Source organism: Antechinus flavipes, chromosome 2 (assembly GCF_016432865.1).
Source record: "Antechinus flavipes isolate AdamAnt ecotype Samford, QLD, Australia chromosome 2, AdamAnt_v2, whole genome shotgun sequence".
Lineage (NCBI taxonomy): Eukaryota > Metazoa > Chordata > Mammalia > Dasyuromorphia > Dasyuridae > Antechinus > Antechinus flavipes.
The window spans coordinates 368,203,819-368,218,197 of NC_067399.1; the positions used below are offsets into that span (position 1 = coordinate 368,203,819).

The 14,379-nt window shown below is 39.3% G+C and overlaps 1 protein-coding gene across 1 annotated transcript in view; it reads right to left on the reverse strand.

The window, feature by feature from the left end:
- Nucleotides 1-5,120, reverse strand: part of ADSS1 (adenylosuccinate synthase 1) — an 84,304-nt gene extending 79,184 nt beyond the window's left edge. Inside the window, exon 1 of the mRNA XM_051978266.1 lies at nt 4,820-5,120. Coding sequence (XP_051834226.1) covers nt 4,820-5,011 — 192 coding nt within the window. The 5' untranslated portion in view covers nt 5,012-5,120. The remainder of the gene's footprint in view (nt 1-4,819) is intronic.
- Nucleotides 5,121-14,379: the final 9,259 nt, after the last annotated feature.

Consider the following 14,379-nt stretch of genomic DNA (forward strand, 5'->3'; position numbering starts at 1 on the left):
TTGGGAAGGGGGTTTGTATGTAGGTCAGAATGAGGGATGGGGAAAATATGAGAGTGGGTGTATGCAAACACTTGAGGAATGAGTCCTACTGACTACAGAAATGGTGTTAGAGAATATAGTTATGTTTTCAGAGCCATGGTTTCTAATATTGATCCAATGGGTTTCTATTAATGAATGACTCACATAGGAACCAGAAAGAAAGTTTAACAGGATACTCCTGCCCAAAGAGGTATAAAACTGCATAATCTTTGATCTAGCAATACCTCTATTAGGTCTGTATCCCAAAGAAATCATAAAAGAGGGGAAGGGACTCACATTGCAAAAATGTTTGTAGAAGTTCTTTCTGTGGTGGCTGAAATGATGAGCAGGCTGATTTCAGAAAAGCCTGGAAAGACTTACATGTACTGACATTAAATGAAGTGAGCAGAACCAGGAGAACATTATACATAGCAAAAGCAAGATTGTGTGATGATCAACTATGATAGATTTAGCTTTTCTCGCCAATACAGTGATCCAATACAATACAGTGATCCAATACAATAGATGGAAAATGCTATCTTTATCCAGAGAAACAATTATGGAGATTGAATGCAGATTGAAGCACAGTATTTTCTCCTTTTTTGTTTTATTTGTCTTTTCTTTCTTGTGTTTTTTTTTTTGCTTTTGTTCTGTTTTTCCCCAATATAACTTATATGGAAATATGTTAAAATGATTGTACATATATTGGATTACTTGCCATCTAAGGAAGGAAGTGGAAGGAAGGGAGGGAGAAAAAAATTGTTTTTTTTTTTTTTTGCAAGGATGAATGTTGAAAACTATGTGTATATTTTGAAAGTAAAAAGCTTTAATTAAAAAAAAATGTACTGGGATAATCTATAGCAGATTGCTTGTTGTCTTGTGGAAGGGGGAGATAAGGGAGGAAGAGAAAAAAAAATTTTGGAACTCAATATCTTATAAAAATGAATGTTGAAAATCATCTTTATATGTAATTTAAAAATATACTATTAATATAAATGTTTTAAAAGAATAAAATAAAGAAACATTGAGTTCAAATCCTGGTTGCTACCTGCTAACTTAAATTTGGCCAAGTCACTTTCTTTCTCTGGACCTCAGTTTCTTCATCTATAAAATGAAGATAGTAGTAGGAATGCTAACTACCTTCACAGAAATATTTCAGGGAAAGTACTCTGTAAATCTTAAAGTTCTATAGAAATGTGAATTGTTACTGCTTTAATGAATAGAATGTAGTAACAAACTAGACTTAAGATTTTAATATAAGGAAATAAACAGGAGGTTACATCTGTGTTACTTTGGATAAATCTTTTCTTCACTTGGAAAGCATGCCAGACATAAAATCAGGAAGACCTGAATTTAAATTCTATGATAGTCCAGAAACTTGCTAGCTTTGATGTGACATCAAGAAAATCACTTATTCTTTCTTAGACTCAGTTTCTTCATCTATAAAATGAAGATAATAAGAGTGCCTATCTCACAAGATAGGCAGGCTCAAATGAGATAATGTGTGAATAGTCTTTTGAAAATCTTAAAGTGCTATGTCATTTTACTATTACTATTATTCAATATTTTAGGGTTCCTTCAATTTCTGACATTCTATGATTTCAAAATTTTGTGAATCACAGACTTGATGGAATAGAATAGAAGGTTAAAATCCAGAAATGAAAAGTGTGTCTGAAGGAGAAGCATGCATATAGAGGGATATTAGCTTTATCAGGGAAGATAATATGTTGTATTTTACTTTGTATCCTCAATAGTGTGGATACCAAGCCCCCTGTTCATGCTGGTCCCCAACCCAAAAACCTTCAGTGACTCATTGTTGTTCAATTATTTCAGTCATTTCTGACTTTGAATAACTCCATTTGGGATTTTCTTGGCAAAGATACCGAAATGGCTTGCCATTTCCTTCTTGGCTCATTTTGCAGATGAGGAAACTGAGGCAAACAGGATTAAATGACTTACCTAGGGTCACACAGCTGGTAAGGGTCTGAGGCCAGATTTGAATTCAGGAAAATAAAGTTTCCTGACCTGAGGTCTGGTGCTCTATCCACTGACCCACCTAGCTGCCAACTCTCCACTGCCTATCAGATAAAGTACAAACTGGCATTCAGTATTTTCCAATCTGTCTGAGATCCTATTAAGACTGGTAGATTATTCTTCCTCTTTCCCATCTTTCTGAATTGATTCAACCCATGCTTCATGGATACCTGCTCTACCTCATTTGTAAGACTGTAAGCTTCTCAAGAGCAGGAACTGTCTTTTATCTCTTTTTGTATCCCCAGCCTTAGTACAGGCAATAGTAGGTACTTAATAAATGCTTACTGACTAACTACTTCACTGTATTTCATCACTCCTTCCTAATTAGATCCTGCCTCAAGACTCTTTCTCCCCTCTCCCCTTACAATTGCACCCATGATATTCCTAAAGCACAGTCTGAACAAGTCACTCCTTTGTCCCAATGTGTTTAATGTTTTCCCATTGCCTCCAGGATCAAATACAAACTCTGTTTAGCATTTAAATTACTTCACATACTTACTCCAGCATAGTTTTCTGTACTTTCTATAAAAACACATCTATGCATTCTATATTCCAAAGAAATTGACCCTATTCCAAACAGGACATTCCATCTCCAGTTTCTATGTCTCTGTACCTTTTACACAGGCTCTCCCCCATACTTGGAATGTACATCTTTCTCACCTCCATTTCTTGGAAACTCTAATATCCTTCAAAACTCCATTCACTTCACCTCTTACATTATCCTTTTTTGATTTCCCCAACTGTTGGTGCTTCTACCTACTAACTTATTTTGTGTTTGCTTCTATTTTATATAGACCCAGGAATGTGGGTTCAAGGACTATTTTTGACCATATTGGTTGTGTGATCTTAGGTGGGTCACACAACTTCTTGATACACTGGGCAACTCCAAGACTATAAATTGCATCAGTTTATTGGTAGGGGTGTCCACATGGGGGACATCTCTGTAAAATCATAAGTCCAGAACTTATCCCTATATATCTTATATTTACTTTTTTTCCATGTGTTTCCCTCCATATAAAGTAAGCTCCCTGAGGACAGGGAAAGTTTTGTTTTTTTCATTATATCCCTATTGTCCAGCATGGTATCTAGAACATAGGAGAGATTTAGTAAAATGCATATTTAGTTGATTTGTTGAAATCTCTTATGAGTTCTTTGAGGGCAGGGATTGTCTTTTACCTCTGTATCCCTAGTTGCTAGCACCAGTGCCTGGCACATAGTAGGTGCTTAATGGTTTTTGACCGACAGTTCCAGGTCCACTCAATTCAAATGCCATTAGCTCTGTGAAGTCTACTCTAAAGTCCCCAAGTGAGAAAAAGTGATAACTCCATTTTCAGATTTCAGATTTCTCATAGCTCTTAGCCTTATCATTCATTTGTGTTCATGAGGTCGTTCATTTAGAGCTGGAAAAGACCTTAGAATTCTTTTGAGCCCAAACCCCTCATTTTACATATGAAGAAACAAAGGAACAGAGAGATTAAATAACTTCCTCTAGGTCACACATCATCCTAAGATATTAAAGTCAACTAGGCTGGAGTGCAATTCAGGTCTTCTTGTCTTCAGATCCAGTGCTTCATTCACTATACCATCTATTTATTTCATTTTTCTTTGCAAGACAGTTTTTTGTGTGGGGATAAGAAACTCCAGAGAAAAGTCATGTCACATTACCAAGCACTTAGCACAAGGATGTGCTTAATGAATAATATTATGATGAATAATAAAATATTCCATTTTGCAGCTAAGGAAACTGAGGCACCACAGCTTTAGAGCTGGATCTTAAGGATCATTTAATAAAACCTCCTTGTTTCAGATGAAGACACTGAGGTGAGAGAGATGAAGTTCACACAGGTAAGAATTAAGCCTAGATTCAAGCTAGGTTCTCTCACTCCAAATCCAGTGGGTAGAGAAGGAAGAGAAGGGAAGGCAGATACCTGACACTAGGCACAGTCCCAGCCCCCTCTCCTCCTCCACCTCCCCCCACCTCAGGATCTGGTGTCCACAGCTGAGTAGCTTGTGTGGCTTTTGTTTATTTATAGCCCAGCCTTGTACCCCACCCCCTCAGTCTTGTCCCTCTCCTTTACTTCCAAGGGAGAAGGAGGCTATTTGGGAGCAGGGCCATTCTTGGGGGGCACTCCTACAGGGCAACAACCATCTTGGTTCATCCCTATCCCCCCCTCCCCCAGAGGGTTGCCCTGAGAAAAGGAGTTGGGGACATTCTTTCCGCAATGCTCTTCTCAGCTCTAAAAGTCTATAAGGGAATGGAGTAGGGGCGTTAGCAGAATTAATTAGAGATAAGAGGAATCCTGGAGAAGAGAGAAGTGTGTGTGGGGACCTGTGAAGGTGGTGCTCCTGACTTGGGAGTAGTTGATGTTTGAGAGAGGGGGAGTAGTCCATTCCCAGGGGTCTCTGAAAGCCAGAAAAAAGACTTGAAGGGGTTTTGAGGAAAGATAAAACCCCAAATTCCAAGGCATGGTTGAGGGCCTCTAGGGAGGGAGAAGGAGCTGTCAGGGTAGGGGATGACAGAGGGGTGAGGGAGAATGGGGTGGGAGGGAGGAAGATAAAGGTCCTGGAGTGGTTAGGGGCCCGGGACTTGTGGTCGGGTTGGAAAGGGGTCTGGGAACTGTCGGAGTCGAGGAGCTGGTCTCAAGGAGTTAGAGGCCATCGAGAGGAGCGCTGCCCGTACCCCCTCCCCATACCCTTCCCGCCCCAGAGTCCCTGCGTCCCGGTCTCTGGGGAAGTCTCGCCCCTCAGCCCTCTCGCGTGCACGCACCTGGCAGCGGCAAATGACGTCGGCGTCGGTGGCCAGCAGGTCCACCACCTTGCCTTTGCCCTCGTCCCCCCACTGTGCGCCCAGCACCACGGTCACCCGGGAGCCCACGGCTGCTGTCTCCTGCTGCAGCCTCCCGCGCTTCACGCCCCCAGGGCCCGCTGGCCGCTCATTGGGGACCCGGGGCCCGGACATCTTCCCGCTGGTTCTGCTGGGCTCCTCCGTGGAACTCTGCTCGGCTGCAGCTGCCTGGGTGCTGTCCCCGCGCCCTGAGATCCCAGCGTCCCGACCATTAAATGGAGCCGGGGACTCCGGGAGGGGGTGGTGACGTCATGTCTCTAACCTCGGGCGGGGCGGGGGTGGGGGGAGCCCTTTGGCTGGGCCTGGGCGCTCTGACGGCAAGGCAGCGGGGACCATTGAGAGCGGACACCCGGCATCGCGGATCTGTGCGAAACTCCTCTCATGGGCAGCCAAATGAATCGCAAAGGGAAACTCGGCTCGAATCCCGACTTTGCCGCTGTGACCTTGGGCACGTATCTTGCCCTCTCCAGTGCGCATTTCTTCCTCACTTTGTAGAAGGGTTTGGAATACATTATCCACCAGTGCGCTCTCAACCGCGAGCCGCACGTAGGAGGCTGAGAACTGATTAATCTCGGTTACTTACTCCATGTGTGACCTCAGACAAAACTCTTGTCTGAATGTGTTGCCTCCTCTGTACAATGAAGGGGTTGGACCCCAAAATCGCTTCCAGTTCTAACACCCCCAAATCCTTTGAAGCTGGGATGTCCCTCTCGCCAAGGAAGAGGCACTCCGGGTGCGGATTGGGGATTGGGAGAACAGGACAGAAGGGTTCTTCTCAGGCCCTTGGAATTCTGTGAGTCTGCAAAAGGCAACACTTAATCTCCTTTTGCTTCGACTTCCTTTACATAATTTTTGCTTCTTATACCCAATGGTTGCTACACAGGCAACCACTCACAGCATGAACTGTTCTATAGTCAGGATTCTGTTCTGGATCCCGAGGATTCAAAGATCCAATCCAACAAAGCCTGTGTGCACCGTGCAAGGTTTTGTGAAACTGGGGATATAAAGATAAAGCCAACATAGCCCTTAGTCCTAACCTCAAAGAGTTTACAATCTAATGTGGGTGGGGTAGGAAGAGAAATCCAAAATACATACAACTAATTAAATGCAAAATATATGCAAATTTTCCAAGTCATTTCAAGACAGAGAGTGCTAATTATTGGAGTGTAGGGATCAAAGAAGAACGGCACTTGTTCTTGTGGAGCTTATAGTTTAAGAGAGATAGGTAACACAAGGAAGAATGTGATTGGGCAAGGATCACTTTCAGCTGACAGAATCAAGGAAGGTGTCATATTGGAGAAGGCATGGAGTGGAAGACCTTAAAAGAAGGAAGGAAGTTCAGTGGAACAAAGGCAGTAAGATGGGAGGGAGTTTACAGCTCAAAGATTCCTTTTTGAATGCATAGAGCCTAGTTTGACTGGAGTATAGTGTATATGAAGGGGGAGTCACTTGAGCCCTTGGGAGCCATAAAAAGTTTTTGAGTATAGGAGTAATGTGGGAGCAGAACATTAAGAATATAATTCAAGTAACATGTAGATTATTAATTGGAGAAAGTGAGATTGGAGGCTAGAACACCAATTAGAAAGCTGTTAACAGTCTTAGTGAGAGACTTTGAAGGAAGCTCTATACTGGGGTGGCTACAATGAGAGGAAGGGAAGGGAGAGATGTATAAAATAATGATGTGGAGGAAGAATCCAGAGGATTTGCTTATTGATTGTGTGTATGTGTGAGGAACCAAAGATAATTCTAGCTTGGATGCTGGAAAGGATTGTGGTGCCTTCAAAAAGAAGAATTGGGAGAAAAGGGGCAGTTTTGGAGAAGGAAGATTAGTTTTTGACTTTTTGAATTTGATACCAGTGGGAATCTGAGGTGGTCATGAGGAAATGAGACTGGAGATAAAGATTTGGGAATTGAGATCATCAAGGGAGAGAGTATAGAGACAAAAAAAGACTAAGGATAGAACCTGGAAAGACACAGCAAAAACGAGAGAAAGAAATTGAGCCAACTCAAACTGGTTCAGGAGAGCTGGTTATTAAATTTTCAGAGTGAACATTTATACCTCAAAAATTGGCAAAAATTAGTGGATGGATTTAATGGATTGTCTAGATTTAAGAAAACTTATCTAAAAAATCTGAGATTGTCTAACAAAGCAATGTAGAAAATTCACATTAAACTTAAAAATGTATTTTACATTTATATATCTATATGTAATTTTTTTTCAAAGCAAATTGTTAAGCATTTACCTGCACACAACTGAGAATGATGAATGTGCAGCAACATGTAAGCCAAGATATAATGCTGATGGTGAAAGCTCATGTATGTATAGCATTTTAATGTTTACAAAGTACTTTACCTCTCAACAATCCTATGAAAGGGATAATGGAAGGATTATCTCCATTTTACAAATGAGGAGACTGAAAGAGGAAGGGATTCACTCAGGATCACATTAAGTGCCTTCAAGCCACGGTTGCTGACTCTTAGTCCAGTGCTTTTTATATATAACCAAGTGGTCCAACTCCTTTATGCCTTCCTTCAGTTCATAGAATGACAAACTCTCAGGTTTACAGCAGAACAACTCGACTACACCAACCCCTTCTTTTACAGGTTAGGAAACTGAGGCCCACAGAACTCAGAGTAGTAATCAGTAGAGCTAGTGTTTGAACCTAGTTGCTATGGTTTTCAAATCTAGCTCTCTTTCTCATGCCATCCGGGTCTCCTAAATTTTAAGAGCTAATTGCAACCTTTAATTCAATTCATCAATGGAGTGAGCTAGGTATTATGCTAAAAACTGGGAATTTAAAAAATAGAGACGATCTGGGGAGTTCCCTGATCAACCTAATTAATTTATAAGATGATGAACTTTTATTTGGGACCTGGATTTTCTCCCATGAAATGGGGATGAATCAGTTGGATTGTGTGAGTCAGAGCCATTGCTATGTGCAAATCCTTTATAAAGGATCTTCCATTGAAGAGTTGGCAATTTCCCCCCTTTTAAAAAACTAATAATAGATTTTAGGAGAAAAATGAGAGTGGATTTTGGTCTTAAAGACTCTCCCTTCTCACCTACTGAGATGAGGCTCTCACACAAGAGATGGTGGCAACTGTGGTAATGTTAAGTTCCTAGAGAGTTTTGGGATCCAGCCTTCAGGAATGAAAACAGAAGATTCCTAAGCAGCACTAGCATTTTGTGGAAAGGATAATACACATGGCCCTGCAGCTGGGAAAGCAACAGGGGGTTGAGCCATGATGACACAAGGAAGTAAAGGATCTAAACTTTACCCTCCGATAACTCCTGTAAGTCACCCAGACAGTGTAGATCCTAGGGGAAGTACTTTTAATAGCAACCCTGGCTTTGTCTTCCTTTAGGGAGGAGATAAAATCTTTAGGATATCATGCAAGGGTGAAACTAGGATTTAACCAGTTGTGGGGTTGCCTATCTAGCACCATCAAGATCTTCATTCAAGGAGTTTCCAAACCACTGGGGAGTATTAAAAGTCTGAGAGACTATACAGGGTTCAAGGTGAGAAGTCAGGGGAAAGGCAGGACTTAACAGACACAGAAGAGAATTATACCGATTGTTTATGGGCTACTATGAGTCCTAATTGTGACACTCTGATCCTTTTTTATACATTTCTGGAGATCAAGACGTGATCTAGATGTGTATGTGTGTGTACATTACATATATATGCATTATACACACTTTATATAATATATATCTGTGTATATTATATATATATACATATTATACACATATAATATATCGAGTATAAATGTATGCATATATGTATATGTACTTGGAAATTTCTTGGAGGCTGTAGATGCCAAAGAGTGATTTGGGGGAAAACTCCTAATAGTTAACCAAATTTATGAAAATGCAGAGTTTAGAATATCTGGGGCACTGGGCTACAATATGCACAGGCAGAAGAAGTCCCTACTCTTAAGGAGCTTATATTTTGCTGGGACATACAATCTGTACATAGATATGTAAATGAAAATTAATTTGAGAAAGGAAAAAAAAAATGGGGCAGCTATGTGGCGCAGTGGATAGAGCACCAGCCCTGAAGTCAGGAAGATCTGAGTTCAAATGTGATCTCAGACACTTAACACTTCCTAGCTGTGTGACCCTGGGCAAGTCACTTAACCCCAATTGCCTCAGCAAAAAAAAAGAAAAAGAAAAAGAAAGAAAGAAAGAAAAAAAGAAAGGAGAAAACATTAGCAACTGAGCTGAACTTTGAACAAAACTAGGAATTCTTGTAGAGGTGAAAAGAAAGTACAGTACAGCATGAAGAACACTGTAAAAGAGTGGAGGCAGGAGATAGAATGCTGAGTTGAGGAACCAATAAACATATTTAGCTAAAATATAGATTACATACAAGGGAATAATATAAAATGAGTCTGAAAGATCAGTGGGAGCCAGATTATAAAAGGCTCTTAAAAAAATGTTTTATGTTTAATTCTAGAGGCAATAGGGAGCTATTGAAGGCTTCTGAGCAGAGAAGTATGCTCAAATTGTGTTTTCATATATGCATATATACACAAACAAGCATACATATATACATGGTATATTACATAAGTATAAGTAATGTGTATATATATATATAATATGCAGAGATGTATATCATATAAGATGTGTAGAGTACACATATATGATATACCTATACACATACATGTTATATATACGCATATTATATATATATATATACATATATATATATAACACATATATCCCAATTTTATTGTTTTTAGCATTCTTTTTCATTGGAAGGGAATTAGGGTTAAGTGACTTGCCCAGGATCACACAGTTAATAAGTGTCTCAGACTGCATTTGAATGCAGATCCTCCTGATTCCAAAATTCTATTTACTGTATCACCTAGTGGCTCCTTGGCAGTCATTTTCATAGAGATTGAACCTTAGGAAAGTAATGAAATCCATAAGAGAGAAAGTATAAAGATAGAAAGAGATAGGGACACTAAGATTTATGGGTGAAAGATCAAAGGTGAGACACCAAAGGAAGTTGAAGAGAAGCCATATAAGTAGGAAAAGAACCAAGAAAGAATAAAATCATGGAAACCAGGGGAAGAGAGAATATATAGGGAGACAGAGCAATCAGTAGTGTACGAAGCCGCAAAGAGCTCACTTGATTAAATTCAATTAAATATTAATGAAGCACTTAGTAGGTGCAATGCCAAAGATTAAATAAATACACATAAGTTACAATCTCTGCCTTTAAGGAACTTAATATCTAATAGTGGCCATATGACATAAACAGATATATATAATTAAAAGTAGAAAGGGCAAAAGGAGAGACCCAAAGAGCTCTAGGAAAATTAGAAGGAGAGATCATTTTCAATTGAGAGGATCAGGAAAAATTTCATAAAGGAGTTAACAACTGAGATGGGTCTTGAAAGGAGAGGGGGATTTCAGTAGGCAGAGATACAGTGTATTCTAAGCATGGGGCAAAGGCATTTAAGAAAATAACAATAGGCAGCTAATAGTATAGTGGATAGAGCATTGGCTCTGCTGTTAGGAAGATCTGAGTTCAGATTCTGCCTCAGACATTTGACATTTACTATCTGTGTGACCCTGAACAAGACCCTTAACCCCAATTTCCTCAAAGGAAAAAAAAGCATCAAGATAGAAAGATAGGTGAGATCAGGGAAGAATAAGCAATTATGCCTTATTAGAACACTGAATTGAGTAGAGTGAAATGTCTGCAAAGGTAGGCTGGAACTCGATGGCAAAGGGCTTTGAATGACAGGATAAGGAGTATGTTTTTAAGCTTAAAAGTAATGTATTGGTTAGAAATTTCTTCATGTTGAGTTCATCTGATCCCTTGAAACTTCCACCTACTATCCCTAGTCCTGTTTTCTAGAGCCAAGCAGCTCCAAGCAGGACAAATTTAATCCCCCTCTCTTACAAGATAATGCTATAAATACTTGAAGAGAACACAAGCTGTCTTCTTCTTTCTCTCCTTTTCCTGTCATCCACCAATGACCAAGTGTTCTTTTTCCCTGTGGTACATTTCCAATTCCTTCAATTAATTTTTCTATATTTTAATAATAATAATAGCAAAAATAATAACTAGCACTTTAATGTTTGCAGAGTTTTTTATAATGATTTCATTTGATCCTCACAACAATGCTGTAAGGTGGGTGCTATTATTACCCTCAGTTGATTGAGGAGGAAACTGAGGCTGATAGTTTGTGATTTCCCTAAGCCAGTAGGTATCTGAGGTAAAATTTGAACTCAGATCTTCTTATCAAGTACTAAGCTCTAATCATTCTGACACCTAGTTTCTGTCTCTTTACTAACCTAGTGACTTTCTCCAGATATCCTTTTATTTGATGGTATTCTTTCAAAAAGGGGGTCTATGGAGGCTGGATGGTGCAGTGGAAAGAGCACTGGCCCTAGAATCAGGACCCAAGTTCAAAGGCAGTCTCAGATATTTACTAGCTGTGTGACCCTGGGCAAGACATTTAATGCAGATGGCCTCCAAAAGTAAATGTAGCCCTGTAACTGAACTCAAGATTTCATATGGCTTATCAAGGCTATGTCTAGAACTAGACACAATGATAAAATGATTCTAGGAGACAAGAGAGCCATAGGTCTTCAATTAAGCCATTAACCTCATCACAGATACTTCCTTGGTCACAAGAGGGACTATCTCTTTGCTTTTGCATAAGACTGAGAAACTTAAACATTGATCCTGTATAATTTTCTTATTGGTCCTGTTTATAATTAATCAATTTTGTCCTGTAACTGCTTAAGTTATTGCTATTTATCTCTGAACTATTTCATAATTTCAACTGACCTGTAACAAATTGAAAGGAGCAGATGCATTTTATATTCCATTCTGTTATTTCTATTCTGTATTTTATATGTTATTCCACTCCGTAAGTGATGCCATTTTATAAATATATTATATATTCCATGTAACAAACTTAATCCTTTTTTTTTTTTTTTGGTCTTAAATCTTAAATTAAAATAGCTTCCAAGTTCAAAACCTCAATCACCTTCTCTGAGGTTGGATGTATAAGCTGTAACTCTCCCATGAACACTGCTAATTAAAGAGAATTTCTCATGGGAAACGTTATCTTAGACATACCTGAAAATCAAGCCTGCCAAGAGAAGTTTGTTGACTTAACTTTAGTCTGTGAGAAGTTGAATGATGTCTGTGTGCCATCCTAAGGACTAGAATAAGTTGACTTTGTCCCACCCTAAGCCCCAGGCCTTGTTAATTTCAGGGGGCTTTATCTTAAACCCAGGGGCCTTTGACACTGGTCTTCCTGTTCAGTATCTCTGACCTCAAGATGTAGCTGGACCCCACAAATTCACAAAAGTAGTCCTTAAATAGAGAGAGGTAAGCCTGATTTCCCACATATGCTTGTGCCCTCTCTTTAATGTAAACATAATTTCCTAAATATATGATATTACCAATCCTATAACCAATGATAATATTTTTTGTTCTGTTCTTGGTTCTATGCTTATCAAAGTGTGACACCTCCAACTTGAGGTTTTTTGGCTGCTTGAAGGGTCAAGAGATCTGCTTTTTTTGATGGGAGTGCTGTCATTAATAAAATATAACTTGCTCAAAGAAAGTCTCCTTTGATTTATCCTTTTATTCCAACTGAAACCAGGCATTGTCCATATCTTTAAAGTACTTCTTTTTATATTTATCTTTCAGATTCCCTTCCTTTTGAACTCCACTCAGGTAGTATTTCCTATGTGAAGCCTTCTCTTGACCATAGCCATGCTCCCATGCAAGTATTCTTTTCCTTCTCACTTCAAATGTTCCTAGAGTTCATTGTTTAATCTTTCCTTTACCCCTTTGACTATGCTACCTTGTAAAAAATATATAGATACAGATATATAAAACATATAATATCTATCTATATATATACTATCTATATACACATATTGATACATATACACACATATATGTATATGTGATATACATCTATTTATCCTATTGTGTTTTTTTTGTGCTTAGGTAATTGAGGCTAAGTGACTTGCCCAAGGTCACACAGCTAGGAAGTGTTAAGTGTCTGAGATCACATTTGAACTCAGGTCCTCCTGACTTCAGGGCTGGTGCTCTACCCACTGCACTACCCTATTTATCCTATTGTTGATACTCTTTCCCTACAGAATATAAAGTAGAATGTAAACTCAGGATTTATTTTCTTTCTGTGTGTCTCTCTCTGCCTCTGCCTCTCTCTCTCTTATTTAATGATAATTTCTAAGCAGATAAGTCAAAAAAAAAAATATATATATACATACACATATATATGTATATACATACATGTATGTATCCAGTTCCTACTCTCACCTGAACTCCAGTATCCTCACCAACTGTCCACACTACAGTCTCTCTGTTCTTTACCCACAGCATCCCATTTCTGACCATCTCCTATATTTAGAATGCATTTCCTTCTCATCTCTCCTTTAAATAAGACCTCACTTCAAGATAACACTCAAACATTATCTCCTCTGTATTTATACATGAAGAAACTGAGGCATTTTCAGAAGTATAGAACATTTTGGGAGATAAGAGCTGAGAAAGACAGATAACATTAGGGAAATTATGGATGATTAAGATATATGAGATATTAGGGAAGATAAGGATATTAGAAGAAGCACAGGAAGGGGAGCACAGGGTATGAGGGATTCATCTGTCATTAAAGAAAGGCATTTGTCAATTCAGCATGAGGTAAAGTACAAGGTTGTAATGTTCTCTTTTGGGTTTTCTTGGAAGTCTATGGGAATAGCCTTCATTTCAGTTCAATAATCTCCACATGAGTAGCCAGGGGTTAAAGTCCAAATCCTTTATTGTCTCCTTCAAAGTCTTGTCTCCTTTCCTCCGGTTAGCTTTCTTAGAGGCCTATCTCTCTCCTTGGTTCCGAGAGCTTGCACTCCTGCCTGCCTTCTCTGGCCTCTGAATCTCTTCGAATCCAAAGCTTTGTGCTTCAGCCTGCAGCAGCCACAAAGGTGGATGATGGAACAGACCTGTCTCAGCCTCTGAGAGCTTCTAGTGGGCTTGCCCTCTCTGGCTCTGAGAGATTCTAGCTTATATGCTCCACACTGAGTATACCCCAATCATATCACTAGGAAACCATTATTTGTTGCAAGATTAAATCAATACTAAACTAGATTTACCCATTGTCTCAATTCCATTTAGTGCCTTGTTTCAAGTTCTGGCCCATAACATCTCCTTGTGGGATTAAATCAATCATACTGAACCCCGCTAAATTAGATAACTATTGTCTCTATCAATTTCACTGACTTAATACCTTGTAAGAATCTTTCCTTTCAAGTTCAGAGTTTTGGCCCATAACACAAGGTGTTAGGGAAACACGGAGGAGGAATTCACAAAACATGACAGGATATAAGAGAAATCATAAAGGACAAAGAATAATCTATGGATGGTTAGGGACATTAGCATGTGGCATTAGAGAAGGTGTAGAATATTTTGGTAAACTTGGAT